At 42.5% G+C, this 18,797-nt stretch overlaps 1 protein-coding gene across 1 annotated transcript in view; it reads right to left on the reverse strand.

Moving 5' to 3' along the window:
- gpc4 (glypican 4) overlaps positions 1 to 18,491 on the reverse strand; it is a 30,915-nt gene extending 12,424 nt beyond the window's left edge. The window contains exon 1 of the mRNA XM_038698656.1: positions 17,488 to 18,491. Coding sequence (XP_038554584.1) covers positions 17,488 to 17,644 — 157 coding nt within the window. The 5' untranslated portion in view covers positions 17,645 to 18,491. The remainder of the gene's footprint in view (positions 1 to 17,487) is intronic.
- Positions 18,492 to 18,797: the final 306 nt, after the last annotated feature.

Here is an 18,797-nt window from a genome sequence, read left to right on the forward strand (position 1 = left end):
TAAACTATAAACAGCAGAGAGCCACTTGCTGGAGACAGTGTAAAGCATCTGGCTTAAGCGGCCATCAAATGCCAAACAGGAGAGATGCGTTTTTCTATTTTGAACAGTGTAGTTGGAGAAATGTACTTAAAATGCTTGTGCAGACAACCTTTAACTAAACATTTTTAAACAGATCTGCATTAGTGTGGACATGGCACTGGACCGAGCCAAAAACCTCAACACAACCTACTCTGAGCTTTTACTCCGTTCTCTAATCAAAACCTAAATACTGTCTTTGATAAACAGCAACTGCCCTCTTTGTCAAAAATGAGTTTAAGATCCAATTAAAAGGGAGGGTCAGCGGAGGATGAATGCAAAGTCGCAGCTGCAATAATGTTTTGTTTTAAACGTGGAATTTGGGAGAACACAGGGATCCTTTCATAGCATCCAGGCACCAACGGCCTGTTTAGTTTTCCCCACCAGCTCATGCTCGCTGACTCGAGGTCTGTGTGTATGCACAGGTTACTGCTACTTGCAGTGGAGCTTACCTGAAATGTTTTCCAGCATTTATTGAAAGCTCACTTAACATCGCAGACTAATTAAGCCTAGAGAGAAATAATGCTGACATGGTTTGTGCAAGGAAATGTGTTATATAGGTTTCTTGTATATGAGACATAAAAAATGTGTCAGTATTTAATTTAAAGCTACACGAAACTAAAAGACTGTCAACTAATTTTGTTCTCTTTGAGCATGTAATAGAAACGCTCATCGCCATCAATAAAATAAGAACAGGACGTAACTTTGGTGACTTTTATGTATGTATACTTTTAAATAGGTATGGGGGGAAAAAAACACATTTTCTAATTTACCTTTCCTATAGCTTTCAGAGTCCGAGGTGTGGTGGTTTAACTATTAAGCTAATCACGCTGAAAACGTCAGTTTTGCCTCAGTGCACTGAACATGAAACTGAAAAGCACAACATGAAGACATGATAAGTTGCCTGCATGCCTGAAATAAAAGCTAAAGTGTTAAAATAATTAAACTGCGTGGTAAAAAGTGACTCATAGCAATACAATCATCTAAACAAGGCACCAGAGGGAGGTGATGCACCCTGGCGCCATAAACTGGACCCCTCTGTCTGGGATCAAGTCCAAATAAGCCTCAAGTCACTCCTTCTCTCACAGTCCTCTCCCAAAACTCATCTCTCTCGCTCCAACCCTCAGCCATTCCCCTCGACCCCCTGTCCTATAAGAATATGCACACACACACACACACACACACACACACACACACACATATACCCAGGCATAGTTGGCAGCCCCTACCTAAACATATTCACACATCACATCACTGCTCAACACATGGCTCTTTGTACCAGCATGATTGGAGGTACATGGAGCAGCACACACACACACACACACACACAGAGTGAACTTTTAGGTGAAACAGCCATCCAGTCTCTCCTCCAGCAGGGCCCCCTGCTTGCCCACAGCACAGGCGTACAATCAAAAGGGCTATATCCACGTGGAAAATAGCCCTAGTTACCAAAGTACACAAATAAAAGTGAGATGGTCAATATTTCACAGGAATGTCTGTACAAATGTCACATTGTTAGCTCAAAGGATTAAGTCTCTGAAAACTCCAGATTCTTAGCTAATGCATGCTTTATGAAAACATTTTGGCAGCCAATTCCTCAAACCACTGGGAGGAGAAAAAAATGGCACCGCTGGAACACAAGAGAGTGAACAGTTAACAAGAACAGTCAGATCATATAAAAATCAACATCATGTTGGACTTTGCGTGACACGTTTCAACCTCACTATTTCACAAAAAGCTTGGTCAGTCGGTGCATCTGTCATTTCTCTACCATCACTGGCATGCTCTGTGTGATGAGTGAACTGGCTCCTTTTAGGGGCCTCTCACCCCTCCAGCTTTGGAGGTACTTTAAGATGTAATAATACACAGAGACAGAACAAGGTTCAAGTATCACTCAGAAGAGCAAAACTGCCATTTACGGCGGTCAAAACAAGAGCAGCATCCTGTAAACAAACACGTGATCGTGTGTCCTGGTATTCATCAGCTCTCCACTGCTGCTCTGCCTTTCCTTTGTGAGGAGACCACCATCCCCTTTAAATGGCTCATAAAACAAGTCACTTCCCTTTGACATTGTCCTGCCTCTCAAATTCTGTTCTCAGAGGAAGGATGGTGGGGGAGGTGAAAACGCCTCATAGACAAAAACCAGATTAGACACCTCACCGCCCCCTCTGCCTGCCATCATGTGCCCCTGAACCAGACAGACCTCAGGGTGCCCCCCCACCAACACCACCTCCGCCTCGACCGCCACCACCCTGCAGGCTTAACCAGCGAGGTCAGGGGTTAACAGCCACTCCTCTGAGAGAGGTCCTGTCCTATGACCCCCCCAGTCCGCCAGCCAGTACATCCACCACACACAGTAACTCACCCCCCAAAACCCCAATCACTCCAATAATAACCCCACCAACACACACATACAAAAAAACCTGTACATGCAAGCAATTAAGGGCCATAAAAGTCACAGACACATGCAAAAACTTTAAATAGAAAACCTTAGCACTTGTATACTCCAATCTGAAGTCATAAAAGTCCTTCAAAGATTATTTCTGAACTCAGGACATCGCTGAAACAGCAATAGGGGGCCTAGAAGGAGGCCACGGGGTGCCGCATGTCACGAACCATTCGCCGACGTCTGTCACTAATTGGAGCCTGGTGGTCTGCCAGTGAACCAAACCTCGGAGCTTTCACACAGATGTCAACATTTGTAAATAATTAAATGATCAACTGTATGCCACTCATAGTCTATGAACGTACTAATCCAATCCCAGTGGAATGCAGGTAATTTCAGATGGAGAATACCGGGGCAATTTAACTTCAAAACATGAGAAATGTGTGAACATATTCCAAGTCATCGCTGACTGATCTTCAAAAGTCCAGCATATAAAATTCAGCCCCTAACACACTCAGCAGTGAAAAGCATGCAAAACAACACTTATGAATACAAAAGTTGACTATTAATTGGCATATTATGCTCCCTGCTGTAACATGTAAAGGAGAGTGCTGCCAGTCTATTGAGCATTACTCACACAGACACACAGTTGTAAATTTGCACACCCTGCAGCCATAACATTCTCCTCTTGCTCCTCACCTCCGTCTAGGGTGTAATTATCCTGCCAGGTTATGGGATTGGTGCCATTTGTTGGGCAACTTTCTGTTCTGCATCCAATCCTGTCATCACATGAGCTGGACATGAGGTCTTTTAAAGCATCCATGATGTTTTACTCCCAAGAATGACGTCTGATGAGTAAAGTTTTAGGCTTTCCAAACAACTGTTTCAAAGAGGCAAGTAAAAAGGGGCATGAGGTGAAGCCACAATTGAAAGGATTGATTAAAAGCCTGCAAAAAGAGCTGCATATTTCATTTTCTAAAATGATAGCAATTGCTTTCCAAGTCATTCGCTTCTTAAATTCTTTCCTGTTACAGCATGCTGTCAAAGCACCCCTTTCTTTTTGTCCCCCTCGCTCTCTTTAATCTTTAAGGACTTTAATGTTGTGGTATGTATCTGCATAAAAAAATTTAAAACACATTTCTCATTCAGAAACGCCATTAATCCATTTCGGAAAAGCTTTTCCAATTAGTTTCTCAGTCAGTTATTCAATGTTTCTAACATTTTTGGTAATTTGCTTTTCAATAAAGAAATAAAAAAAATTGTCATTTGAAAGCAAAAGTCTCAAAATGCTTTTCTTTTATCAGCTTTCAGTAATAACTTTGAAAAGGCACCATTTTGTTCAAAATGTGTCATTTTGAAATTAAACCCACACATCTATACAAACTGATGGATTAAATGTTTTCGAGGCTCCATAACTGTGCAGGGTTTAGCAGGGGAATCTCCCGCATGAGATTAGTCTAGTGCTATAAAAACTAAATGTGTAAAAGTGGAACTTTGAAGCGAGGAACATGCAGTATCTGAGCCACAGTGTCCAGTGGGTTTTATACCACAAAGTCTTCACAGCAGAGTTAGGAAAAGTGCTCTGGTACAATATGATATTTCCCCCCATATTACAAGAAATCCTTTAACTAGACGAGCTGACTAAGGGCTCAGTCTTATTTACAACCTGGAGGAGTAGCTGTAGGGGAGGGAAGGTTACAAACATCCACACATTCACACCAGGCTGCCGCTCAGTACAACCGCAGACTCTTGCTCAAGGGCATCATGCCAGTAGTAGATGAAGAAGGGAGAAAAAGTGTGTCTTGTTCACTTTCCCCATCCAGATTTTTCTAGATGTCTTTTCAGGAGTCAAACAGTGACGTCCTGCACATCCTGACCATTACTTTACTACCATCAGTGCATAAAAATAGAGAAACTAAGGGTCCACTGTTTCAGATTTCTCAAGCAGAAAGTCAAAAAAGATCATTAAACAAGTTCTACTACATTGTGTGGAATCTGACATTGAAAAGTGAGCTGAAGGTTTCCAAGCCACGTTAACGAGAGCAAAACCACTGTAACATTTACAAACCAAAATAACTATTTAAATTGAATATTAAAAGCAAAGAACGATGTAAACACACGTCTACGTGTTACATTTATATTTAACACACTAATTTCCTGAGTTCATGGGTTTACTCTGAGCTATGGCAGAATCACTGCAAAAAGAGAAAATGTTCAACAACACTGTGCTGTAAGCGGAAACCATTATTAGAGACTCGGCTGTTCATATGGAGATAATCAGGGCAGGGCGATACTTCCACCTACTCTGTTTCTACACTTCACCCTCTTACAAAAATAGAGTAATGACAAGTTTACAGCAGTTTTGGCCAAACCAATAATGCTTTTCAGCTCTCAGTTCATTAGGAAAGAGCCTGGAATGTGCTGGCAGGGGATTCCTGAGTGCTTTAACAAAATGGTGGGTAGCAATGCCAAATCGTGTCCATTTCTTTGCTCTAATGTGTTTCACTTGACTGCTGCTCAGTGTCTCCAAGTATAAGTGAACTTAAAAGCTGAAGGACAGACAGTGTAGTTGAAGTTGTTATAATGTATGTTTAAAGGTGTTTTATTAACAAGTGTCATGAAGGATATTTAAATGTACAGGGGAGACCCACGGTAATGACCGTTCCTGCTGTTTGAACGTCTGCAGTGTTTTCCACAACACAAACTGTAGACCTGTGGGTCCCTCGCTGCGAAGGGCACACCATTTTTAGCGTGAAGCTCCAGCTGACCTCTGACTCACGCATTAAGCTACTCTAATAACTAGCCTACAGCCTGTAAAGGATGTACCTGCAGTGGACAATGGCTTTAAATATTTAAAGTTAAGCAGTAAAAAATTTTTTAAATTGCAACCTCAACATCTACAAGTTTGCCTCAAAAAAAAAGAGAAAAATAAAAGAGTGTCTCAGATTTTTCTAGTGCTGATTCATTATTTGCGAGCTGTATTTGTATATTTTCAGTTCTGAAATTGTTGGTTGGGTTTTGGAGCCCATATTTTTTTTTGTTCTATTGCTATTACAACAACAATTTCCATATGCCATTTTCATTTAATACAGAGTTACACATAAAACAAGAAGAGTACATGTAAGCATTGTAGTTTAAATAAACAAACCACGTGCAGACATTATGCATAACAGGACAGTGACAGAGAGCCACTCAGTAAAGCTGATCATTAAAATGGGTGCCTGGTTTAATACTGTTAATAAAATACCCAGATTGTAGCGTATTTACATTTATTGATTCTGTTCACACGTAACACAACTGACATATGAACGCAGGTGTCATATTTATTCTCTTGCATATTACCTGCACCTTCTTACCATCACTACTATATTGCTTCATCTTTGTACATGTCTATGTGCACTGCTGTACAATGTGTTCTGTGGCTAGATGTTGAACTGAATTTTGTTGTACTGGTGCATACTGTGTGCAATTTGAATCTCTCCTGAATCTAATCTAATAAAGAGGTGACACTTTAATGCATACAACTTTGCCTCAACTACTGCATGTAGCTTTGATGCAGTAGTTTGTCACTTGGTATGTAGTCAGCTGACCAGCCATCCCTCACAAGTCACGACACTAATGTTGATTTGACCCACACGTGAGACATGTTAGAGGTTAATGTAAAAGAACGATATAGTCCATCAGTAACATCCATAAATAACAGGATCTACTACTGGGAGGAAGCCTCTTAGCGGTGGTGAGCTCAGGAAACACTAGCATGTGACATGAGAGATTTACTCCACTTAGAACAATGCTCACCATCCATTTATGAGGCAGGAAGTTTTGGTTTAGGAGTACTCTCTGGAGTGAATATTTTCAGTTATGCAGCCAGCCACAGAGCTTTGGATAATGTCTGTGTAAAATGACGTTTCCTTAAATAAATCAGGAATTAAAATCTCTTCCACAACACAGCTGTCAAAACACCAAACTGCCAAAATTGGCTTGTCAAATGGCATGACTATGTTGAGAAAGAAAGGCATGCCAGCGCGAGGCAGAGCACAACTCATGCAATCTCTATGTCTCATCAACTGCTTTTTACACAGACGTACTTATTGCCATAGAAAACACAGACCATTTCTCATTCAGAGTGAGAAAGTGTCACATTAAAATGTTTATCCGCGCAAAATCCAATATGCGAGTTATTTTCTGAAAGGCATGGGATCTCACAAACAAAGCACACACTGGGATCCATAAATCTGAGCCCTCTGCCACTGGAGTCCATTTCTGATTACTAAACCAGTTGGGGCCTCTGGCCAATTAAAACTCTCCATTTGTGAACATTCCACAACGCTGTCATCCATGAACATTTACCCAGAAGCCCCTGGGGAGATTCCACAACATTGCCCTGGCCTCTCGCTCTGTCTGCTTCCCTCTCCCGTCCCGGCCCTGCATCTCCGGCTTTGTCTCCCCACACAAAAGCTCCCTGCCTACACCACTTCCCAGGTCACTGCTTTGTCAGGGTTTCAACTTGCTCCTGCACTTCCACAAGTGCATTCAACAAGTCAGAAACCAAATTCCAACAAAAGTTCACCTGCTGCACAATTTATATGAAAACTCTAGCGGTCAAAAGAAATCTGGAGGACTCTCTGAACTCTGTGTGGATATAAATTGATACACAATCTATAATCAGAAGGTATATTTCCCTCACACTGTTTTGCATGCAGTCTCGTGATAGCAGGGTGGACATTTGAGAGGGCGTTGGAGGCTGTTGATTCAACCCTACAGGGCAAGGTTAAGGTGTTAACCACAAAAAAAAGAAAAGAACTACAGCTCACCACCTGAAAAACACTACATATTCTGTAGAGAATATTTAGTTAAAATATATCATAGTTAAGAGAGTGAGTTAAAATGTGATAACAAGACGTTAGATGAGTGAAAGAGACAAACTGGGGTGGAGTGTAAAGGTTACTTGGGACAATTTCTATAGCTTAACACAAACCACGAACTGTTTGCTACCAGTTAACTATTAGTACAGTTTAAATTAAAAATCTCAAGTAGGCTACCGCACTAATTGGCCTCCAGGTCTGCTGTTGTGTTCAAGTCATGGTAACAAAGGTTGGTAAAATCATATAGCTCCAGGTATCCAGCAACAGCTTGTTTGTCCTCCACTGATTGGACAATGGGGGACAACTGCTTATAAACGTCTGGCACTGAAGTATTTTCAACTCGCTGCAAGTGTCCATAACACGAGGCGCCCAGGGCACATTATCAGCGAGCAAAACGCTTACTGCCCATAGAAAACAGCCGGGACCTCTCGCTGCAAAAACCACATTCTGCCTGATCGCTACTTTACTTCAAGAATTACACATGTAGCAGCAAAGAAATTTGATCATACAAATGAAAGTTCAACACTTGTGCAAGATCTGCCTCAAACTATGAGGGAGCTGGAGGCTATGATTCATGTTAACGCAGTTATGGGGAATTCATACTTCAAATGGAAGTGGTTTGTTTTTCGAGCCACTTTCATAGTGTGCTCCACACAAACTTTCAGAAACTTGTTTCACTTCCTTCTGGTAAATACAACAACCACTGGTGATTGGCTTGAATGCCATTCAGACATTCAGATCTGAGCAAGTCTCGCCATTCAGCCAGGAGATATTAACATTAGGGCCTATTGTAATGTAACAAATATTGTATGGACTACAGATTCATACATAAGGGAAAAACAAAACACCTAATACATAAATCAAGTAACTTTCCTTCCCATCATCACTCTGCTGGGAAACCTTTCTAAACAACGGCACTCTCTATGAGAAGGAGCTGGAGGCAATGATTCACGTTAACAACTGGTCTAATCTTTCACCCTTTCCACATCTTTCTTTCAGGTTATGTGCCGTTTGATGAGCCGCAGAGTTGCAGTGTTTGATCTAGTGCTTTTACTACAGATTCCACCTTGATGCTTTAGCCTGGTCCGTGTGTGTGTGTGTGTGTGTGTGTGTGTGTGTGTGTGTGTGTGTGTGTGTGAGTGAAAGAGAGAGCGAGACTGTGTGTTATGTTTAAGATTTGCAGAGACAGGCAGAGGTTTTGCAGACAAACGTAGAGGACAAGTTACAGCACAGAGTGATTATCACAAGGGAAGAGAAGAGGAGGAGAAAAAGAGAGGCACCGAAGACCTTCCTGGTTTGTCACTCCACACCAGCCCTGCTTCTTTCCACCGACTCATGGCACACAAATGAAGACAGACTTTAAACGAGAAGATGAAAAACACCCTTTACTTAAGGCCAAGTGCTTTAACAAGGGACCCTGCGCAAACACTGTTGTGCTGTCAGAGAAATGGACTACTGTTACGCTTACAAATGGGCCCTCTTTGAGATGTGCTTCACATATTGCTCAAGAGCCACGCACTAGACTATCTAAGGAGGCTTTATGCTTAAAAACAGTCTTTGTGGCTTGGTCATATGCATTTGCGTGTGAAAATTCCACATAAATCACAACACCCCTCCCTCCAGTTCCACATAAAAGAATTCAAAATATCCAACTTTGTTGAAACATATGAGAGCTTTCAAAAGACTTAAGGCACAAACAATACATTTCATCGCTGCCAGTAAAAGCCAGCAAACCCCTCTTAAGGACAGGGAGCTCTTTGACAATGTTTATAACAGACATCCAAAAGCAGCTGAAGTCCACCAGATGTTGAGGCAGGACGGGGGCTGGCAAAGCCCCCCAGGCAGAATGAGGTCAGGTACAAGATCAGGTTTCTGGAAGCTCAAAGCTACAAAAGGGCAACAGAGATTCTGATATACCTGTTGGGCCTAGGAAACTGGACACCAGCAGAAGCGGTGGGAAGAACCACTCATTGCTGACTGTCAAAAGGGACTAGAAAGCCTAAACCTAACGGTACAATGGCTTAATGGGCCTTCATGGATGGCTTAGTCCGTTCCTGATGATATGTACTGAATGTGTCAATAAACCACTGCTACTTGCCATTCCGATGATATTTCAACCCCTGGCGAGGCGACTTGCCTTCCCACATAACAAGAAATTCTTCTGCCAGCAAGAACCACCTTCAAAACACACTGACCAAATGATTTGCAGCTTTGGAGCCATCATTTAACAAAGTATTTGATCCTTTCAGATGTGTTTTTCCCCTCCCTCAATTATCGGCCCTCTGCCAGCAGGGTGTCTGCCATTGTTTTCTTCATGTTTTAAATTTGAGTTTTGATTACCTGCTTTTAACACATGGCATCAACTCGTCAGTCAAATTCACAGAGCTATGTGAAGCAGCCAAAGACCTGCCTATTGCTTTTTTGTTTGACAGAAGAAAGGACTTTTGAAAAGCAAAGAAGTAAAACCAGGGGTTTTGATCTCAAACAATATAATTTATATGAAAATAAATCCAAGAGAGAGCGGCACACAGAGGGATTAGGTAAATATTAGGAAACCTATTAAGCTAACTGCAGTTTGGAAAAGTGAGCTAAGTGTGAGTGACTGCCTCGTCAGTGGGAGTCTTGATGTAGGCCTTGGGAGTAATTAGCAGGGATTATGCCTCGTCTGGCCTGCACCCAGCACTGGGGTTTCAGCCCAAACACCCAGGCAAGTCCCTGGCTTTGCTCCCTAACCGCTCTCCCCAACCACACGGGCCTCTGGCGAGTCGCACAAATCTTAATGATGATCATGACTATCAACACGGACATCAAGCCCACTGGGGCTTCATAGGAAATCAGTTAACCTTGGTTGAGTTACACCTACATCATAACTGCACTCCCCCTACTGACTGCTACGCGGTGACTTCAGCGAGTGAGTGGAGGCTTGTTGTGTCAGGCGAAGGGGTTCACACTCAGTCACTCCCCTGTAGTTTGGGATCAGAGCCCGTGCTCCTCCGCCACACTCCTCACAGCTGGCTGAGTGACACCAGTGACGAGGTGATATACACAAGAGACGCTCAGAGGCTCAAATATCAAAAACAAAAAGTTACACCACTAAGCAACAAGAGCACAAAAGGACTTCAGCAACCAGAGGAGCTGAACAATGGAGGGGGGGTGAGGTGGGAGCTGGGGAATTTATCAGTGATGTTTAGCCTCTGCATAGGAAACGTATGAGATGGGGTCATAAAACAACTCACTGATAACACTGAACGGGGATGAACTGATCTGATATCAGGGCCTATACTGGTCTAAACCGCTAAACTAGACAGTGAGAAGTTACGGTGTACTCAGATACTCTTCAGTACTTGGTATAAGAGGTGAAAAAGTGTTATTGGTGCCTAACAGTGCCCCCTTTAGAACTGATAACAAAGCCATGGGGATACAAGAGACGCGATCTAGTTGGTGCATCATGTATAAGAAAAGACAACGGTAAAAAGCAGACACTAGACAAGAGAGGTAGATGGGCTGAATGGAGCAGGGCAGCAAAATACCAGTAAACCACTATTGATTGTGAAAAAAAGAGAGGAAATCGCCCAGGGATGAGGAAGAAAGGAAAGATTAGGAATGAAACAAAACCTCACAGGAGGAGCTGCAAAGGAGCGAGCGTGGGGAGCAGAAAATGAACCTATGTGTCAGTCAGGACATAGGGGGGGACGGCTGAGAGTGTGCAAACAGGACGAGTTAACAAGGAGTTTTTGGGGGTTGCTCCCCTCAACTCAAAAGTACGGAAAACCACAAAGCCAGATCAGGATGTCTCACTGTTTGCAGACAAGGACCCGCTCAGATCCCCCAAATGATATAGCCAATTTGAACTGAGGCCCCTCATGCCAAAAATGTTCTGAGAGGCTCTTTGGTTAAACCCTTGTATTGTGTTATACAGACATGTGTGCTCACAGGGGTTCCTAAGAGGAGCAGGCTGCATGTACATGCCTGTATGACTGAGCGACGATGAGTCACAATGCATGCATGCTTCCAGTTACCTCCCCAGATTCCCAAAGCCTGTGTCACACACACACACTCTCTGGATCCTTGCTCTCTTTCTCTGTATGCCAAAGTCAGTCCTTCCAGCGCTCTCTTTGTTGCCGTGTGTTCCCAGCTCCGGGGCTCCCTATGTGCGGGTCTTGGTGGTCCGGTGTGGAATGTGATGAGGAGGAGGGACGCAGGCCAGCCTAAAAGGGGGTGCTCAATTGTTCCCACACACAGCATCCATCCCCCACTGATCTGTCGCTCACTTGGCCATTTCGGGGGGTGGGGACAAAGCAAAGGATGCAGAGAGATGGAATTGAGGACGCTCAGTCGACACACTGCTATTGAATTGACGCTACAATTGGAGTATACTAAATGAGTGTACGAGTCCAACACAAGAAGGTGGCTACCCAAACACCAAATCAGGTCTATAATGACAAAATCACTTCATCCACCAGACCAACTCCATGAAATACCAGGAAGTTTTTGTACCATTCTTGAACTTCTTCCGTGCACAGTCTAAATTTTTTTGTAGGTTGTGATAAGCTGATTTGTTTTGGAGAAAAGATAAGGCAGCTGTTGCTGGCAGAGCAGAACGGGACACCACGAGAGCCCCTGATCTCAGAGCTGCCACACAGCGATGGCAGGAAGCTGATAAGAGTGAGGAGATACCACAGAGCTGGCAGGCACGTGTAGCCACCCTCCCTCCCTCCTCAGGCCCCATCTGGGCACTGTGAGTCACAGCCAGGCTTCCCCTGAGTTCATGATACCTAAACTCAATTAAACTGAAGGCTCACCAAACAGTTAGGGAGGGGATGTCACATATACAGGGCAGAGAGCAACAGGAACCATCACATTATCGCTGCTTTTAACTGGTCTCCAAGGATACCACCAGAGAAAAAAGGCCAACCACAATGTATTTATTGAGGATTACACCCTCACGTAACCTGATGCAGGCAAGCAAAAGCTGAGGTCAGCTATGGAGGCTAAGATGGTTGTGTTTTGCTGTTTTAGATCCTACTAACAATACTGGCATGTCAAAACAAACCCGTTTTCAAAAAAAGGCCTATAAGGCAAGTGAAAAGGAGTGTTTCAAACCAAGAAGCAGCAAAAGTCTATCCCATCACTCAGGAATGTTATCACAGATTACAGCGCATGCTTTGGCTTTAATGCGGGTGTTTATTTGATCTCAACCCACACACATTTTCTCAATTTTCTCTTCAAAACAATCATTGATATTAATGTTTGTGCAACTCATTTCTCTTGGGACAAAAAGATGATGCGCTATGAAGAACTTTTTACTTGGACTCAAAGCAAATACACAGCAGTTCTTATGAGTCTTTTACATTTGAATCAGGTTTGAAGCAAGAGTGTGTCCAACTTTTTTTCTCCCCATCCAGATTTCAACATTACTTGGTATGATGCTGTAATAGTATTTTAGGCGGGTGAAACCGCTAGGTAGTAGTAGCTTAGCTCATCCTCTTAGCACGGATTCATTTGCTACGACTTTAGTGGTTTTAAATGCTTTTTCTTGCAGTCTAATCTAAATCTAACCTTAAGCATAATTCTGACGCACAAAGACTTCTCCTTACTACTATCAGTCAGGCTTGCGTGTGTGAATTTATCGTTAGCTGTAATAACTCTTATGGGTGGGACTTCTGAATGAATCTGTTTGATTCCTCTTTACCTAGCGGAAAAAACAATTTAGGCTCAAATGGTTGTTCTTTTGTTTACTAATTAAGAAAGAACATGAGGAGCATTGGGTGAAAAAATCTTAAAATAAAGACTGAACCCAAGTTTTTCTTTATAGGTTTTATATGAGCTTTTGCAAAAGGATCCATACAGAGCTTTCAGCAGCTGACAGATGAAGCAGGTGTTTTGTGGTGAGTTTTTAGAACTAAGCGCAGCTAAGAAAGTTGCGTCTCGCTAAGAACTTGTTTAAAATGTATGTGTGGTTACTACAGTTTATGCCACAAGTCAATAAGGTCAGAGTGAAAAAGATCAGCAATAAGCCGTCATATAACATAGTCACACAATACAAATGTTATAGCCCAGTTACAATTTTGTGGGTTTCTATACGGTTTTACTGAATTTCATCTGCCATAAAAACAAACTACAATTAACCACCCCACCTTTCAATCTGTTGGGGATCTACAGCACGGTAAAAGTACACAGTAAGAAGTTAAGTACAACTGCTGGAAAAAATATGCAACCTTTTCAATAAAAAAATATATACATCAAAAATAATAGACAAATGTACACTTCCTAAATAACTTTCCATATTCAACACAGTGTTGTATTTATTTGACCCTTTGTCATACATAAGATGCCTTCAAGAAACATTCTTGATTAAAAAAAAAGGCCCATTTACAAAGACAAATCAATATCTAAACCGTTACCGTTTTCTCAGAATACATTACTTTAAAACTCACCGTTAATATGTGATTCAGTATTAGCTACAACATAAAGTACTTTTTATCGGCACAATAGCAGTTGCTTTGATGTATAACTTTCCATTAATAAAACAAGAAGCATTTGGACTCCTGACCTCTCAGAGGGCAAGAAAAGGAGGGAGTGCGGAGTGAAAAATATAGATCATGGTAAATAATCATAGAAGTAATGCACCAATGATAAAACCTCACAATGGGGTTTCTGCACCCTTCTTTTTATGAGAATTTTATATTTAGCAATGAAACAGGCATTGCAAAGACAGTTAATTCTGTGATTTTCCACCACCAATTGTTAAAACTACTGGATATTAAAACACATTCACTAAGTGCAACACTGAAGTGATTCTTGAGTCTTGCAAAAGTGTTTCACATAAAACAAAAAGGGCCGTTTAAGTTTTATGGGACTGACCTTGAGAGGCAAGCAAGACACTTGGCTGATAGAATATTAGTTAATTATTACAGGTTCCAGGCCACAGTTATAGAGCTGAGCCACTCAGATGTTGGTCTTTAAGCAATAAAAGCTCCCGCAGACTGTGTGTGCCCCAATTCCCTGCTCTTATCTTATCTGCTGAATGTCACTGCAATAACACAACCTGCTATTTCCCAAACCGTAATGATGCAGGGCATGCAGCCACCGGCAGAAGGGGGAAGGAAGGAGCCCTCACAATGTGAGGCTGCAGAATGTCTCGAGCTTACCGAGAGGCCAACACGCTGAGGTCATGCACGCTTTGAGTTTCAGTCATAATGCACTGAACTGATTATGAGCAGGAGATGTTCCTCGTGCTGAAGGGAGGGAAAACGACCCTCTCCTCTTTGATCTCTGCCATTGTCCCATACCTGCAGCATGACATCAGGCCTGACTGCCAGAGTAAACCAAAACAGATTTTGCTTGAAGAGCTGTAAGGAGGGAAGAGCAGCGTCCAGCCCTGCAATGAGTAGCCTCTGACAAGGCAGATGCCAGTCTGATCAGTGTTAACTGCTCTGCTTTCAGGCTCCGCTTGAAGAGCAAATACCTTTTAACAAGTATCTACTGTAACTGTTAAGAAAAATACACTACCTTCTATTAGCAAATGGGTTCAGACAGTAAAACCACAGTTTACATTCTGTATGATTACTTACATTATCTGTCATCATTAGCTTTAGTGAGCTTCATTTATTTCCCCATTTCAACCTCAGCCCCTAAACAAATCATCATCCAGCAGTCAAGGAAACGAGGTCTTGAACTGCTTCCACGTCAGTGGTAAAAAACTGATACCATGGGATCAACAAGGAATTTACCAGCCGAGCCTGATGTTCCTCTGTATCACTTAATTCTGTCTATGCTGAGGCAATCAGAGTTCCCATTTCAGTTTTACATTAAAACATCTTTATTGAATCTTGAGTCTGGCTTCAGCTGAGCCTGTCTGTAATTTGAATGGTAACAAACATTCTTATCTCCACGCCGCCAACAACAACACAAGATGTTTGTGGTTGTAATAGGCAAGTTTTGAATCCCGTGTTTCCAATCAGACTCATATTCCACCAATCTGATTTATGATGCCTGTATCAAAAGGAGTAAAACATTTCAAAAACTACTTCTGCAACAACTGGCAAAGATGCTGTATAATTTTCGAAGTATGTCTTCTCTGCAACACAAGGCTGCAAAGTTATGGTTAAAGTCAAAAAAGCCCATTATTTTGGTAGAAATATTCTGATCACAAAAACTAAAATCGCAATGTACATATGCAGGTAATTAATGGTCTAACCCTTCTGCGACCCCACATCCAGCTCTATTTAAACACAGACTGTGTTATGTTAAGGAGAAAATTAATGTTTGGAGTTTGACCCATTAAAAAGTGTACAAGTGAAGCTCTGTCAAACATGACTGAAGTTTAATCAGACTGCACATCTGGAGCCCTTTCTCCCCAGCAACATGAAACATTTCAAGAGCGCCAGGCTTCTGGTTTTTGCTTTCTGGAGACCCCCAGCTCTCTTAAATGACAGTAGACCTTGTTGCTTTCTATGGATCAATTATCTCAGTCTCTTTCAATGACAAAGAGCTGCTCAGTGAGGTCGGCCCTGCCTAAGGCCCAGACATACACCAGGAATCTATTGTAAAGGAAAAGGCATGTGTGTATAGCACACAAACGTGCACAATTAAACAGCCTTCATTCAGGTCCCTCTTTCAAAACCCAGAGATGCAAGACAATTAAATCCGACCAATGCAGACATGTTGGGGTACTCTCAATTACATTTAGCATCACAATGACAAACGGGCAGAAAACAAAAGAACCTATAGAAATTCAGAAATAAATAAGTTCTTGGCCCACCTGACAGTTACATCTAGCTCAAATTCTAATGAGCCTCAACAGAAAAATAGTCTTACTATGCAAAGTAAACTCAAACTTCAATACAATAAGGATGATACATACAAATTGGTCACCCTTGTCAGATGAAATAACGCTGTGTACACGTCACAAACATTGAATAGCTGAGCCCTGAAAGCTTAAGGTGAAAAAAAATATGTGGATTAAAAGAGAAAAGCTTATTAAGTGAGCTAAACATGCATTAGGAAACTACTTTAAGTAGGAAAACAAAACACTAACATGACAGCAGCCATGCCTGGATGACCTATTTCAAACATTTTAAACAAGACCATCATGCTGACGCCACAGCAAACCTGGTGCCCAAACCGGACCGGACCGAATTTAGGGATCTGAATATGTGTGTGCATATTCATTTTAACCACCATAAAAATGGCATGGAAATGAGAGATGGGAGGGATTTAAAGAATGCAGGGCACAGTGGAATTTCAAAACCCAACCCCCTTCCCCTGCTTCCCTCAAGCCTACAGTGTAAAAGTCCACCTACATAAGTTTCTATCACTGGGTTTTAACTCATGATTAGCTAAATATATGTGCTTTCTCACCTCTGTCTGACATTAACATAGCAGTTCCTATTTATTGCCAAGTGGTGTTCACTGGTACAGGACACCCTGGCTGCAGATTAGACCAGACAGATGTAGATGTACAACATGCGCCAACACAGAAAATCACAAAATCAGTCTAACCCAGAGAGCGTTCACAATGCACAGGAGTATTTACTAAATCACTGCAGGCTGCCTGCACTTCACAGCCATAGGAGTCTCTACTAAGGAAGCCTGGAAATAAACACAGGCCTGGCTTCTTTCAGTGGGGAGCAGAGCTTGTGTGTTGATTATACCTCCTTATTGTTATGAATTACCTTCAAGTGTTTCCTAAATGAGGGACTATATTTACCCACTGGAGAAGTGTTGCCAACTGCATATTTGCCTGAGGAATCCATCCCCAAAATGTTTCACAGCAACTTTCCCCAAAACTTAACAATGTACTGTAACTTTTAACACATGGTGATTTTTCTTGTGTTTGTTGTAGGGCTGTCTATACTTTTTCATGTCAGCGCCTCATAAATGTTGCTACAGTTTATGTTCAAGAAAACCATCTGGAAAACCTTTTAAAGTGACTTATGAGTGAGCTCACTGTCTCCGTTGTGTTGGCGAAGAAACTTTTACTGACCCACATTATGTTAACTTTGCTAGCTTCAAAAAAGTTCTCATTAGCCTTGGGACCCCCGGGAGACCTCTGCAGGACCCACAGGGGGTCCACGACCCCCCACTTTGGAAACCACTGCTTTGGACTAGAGTAGTTGAGGTTAAAACGGGCCTAAAAGCCTAAATAATAAAACTCACCGTTGACTCCTTTGTTGGGGACATCGTTCACGTTGAAGCCCTTGGAGCTGTAAGCGTCGCGGACTTCGTTGCAGTTTTTCAACTTCTGCTCCGCAGTGCCCGACACAGACAACACGGCCAGCATGCAGACTACACAGAGCACCAGCAGCGTCTTCATTTTGTGTCGGTAAAAAACAAGAACCCACAGCGATACCTGCACAAAAAGAGGGAAATATAGTCGCCCAGGTGTGTGCGTGTAACGTTAAGCTAGGACAACGTTTCAGCGACTCCCACGTTGAGTTTCCTCATGGAGACGCGCTGACTTCTTCAGCTCAACAGATACTTCATTCACAGCAGCAGCAGCAGCAGCAGCAGCTCTGGGGCCACCTCTGATACAACTTCGAGGGAGGAAAATAAGACACCGAAAATAGCCTTAAACGCTGCTCAAACGTCGTCCGTTTCAAAGCGCGGAGGTGTGTGATAAAGGTCGAGTCCCAGACTCAAGCGACCAAAATATAAAAAAAACACGATGAAGCGACCAAAAAAACTGTTTTAAAACATGTAAAAACTTTTTAAAGTGCAGGCAAGAATCTCAAAATCACACTTCTGCTGCACAGCTTCGACGGAAGTATAAACCACGGGAGGAGAGCAGACGGTGGAAAGTTGCCGGGAAGGTGCTTTTCTTCTTTCTTTCCAAACTTGAGGAGGCCGTGGTTTCTGTAGGACAGGACACTGGACTGTATGCTGGTCGTAGTGGGATCCAGATGCGAGCACAAAACCCTAGCGGACACCCAGGAGTGAGCGCAAGTTCCGGGGGACAAAGACCTGGAGAACAGGAACACCAGGGGTGGAGCATGGAGCAGGGACTTCCAACGCTGGCTCTCTCGCTATAATGTCTAGTCTATGGTCTAAACTTGTGTAACCAGTATTGAAAATCAGGACTGGAGCTGAGGGTGGAGCTGGCATTACAGGAACACTTATGTTACATTATTATGTTAAACTTATTGATCCACATGACATAAGGAAAGAAAAGACTAGACAACTAGAAGTCCTCAGAATCACAAATGTCTTTTATTGCAGACCCCCACCTGACCTGTGTTTTAGAGGGCTTTCTTATCTGCTTTTACTGTCAGTGTGGCGATAACAGCGGAGATAAAACCCTTTGAACTAAACAGGCTTCCCTCATGTTTCTCTCACTGTCCTAACGTACAATAATGAAATAGTTAATGAAGATAAAGTGTTTTCTCTTTTTTTGCTGTGGGCCCCTCCCTGGAAACAACCCAGGGACCATTAGGGCCCCCCAAAACCCCTATGTTGAAAACCACTTAGTT

The sequence above is a fragment of the Micropterus salmoides genome, unplaced genomic scaffold, assembly GCF_014851395.1.
Source record: "Micropterus salmoides isolate LMB-PRFRI ecotype aquatic unplaced genomic scaffold, ASM1485139v1 Ms_hic_scaffold_5, whole genome shotgun sequence".
Classification (NCBI taxonomy): Eukaryota; Metazoa; Chordata; class Actinopteri; order Centrarchiformes; family Centrarchidae; genus Micropterus; species Micropterus salmoides.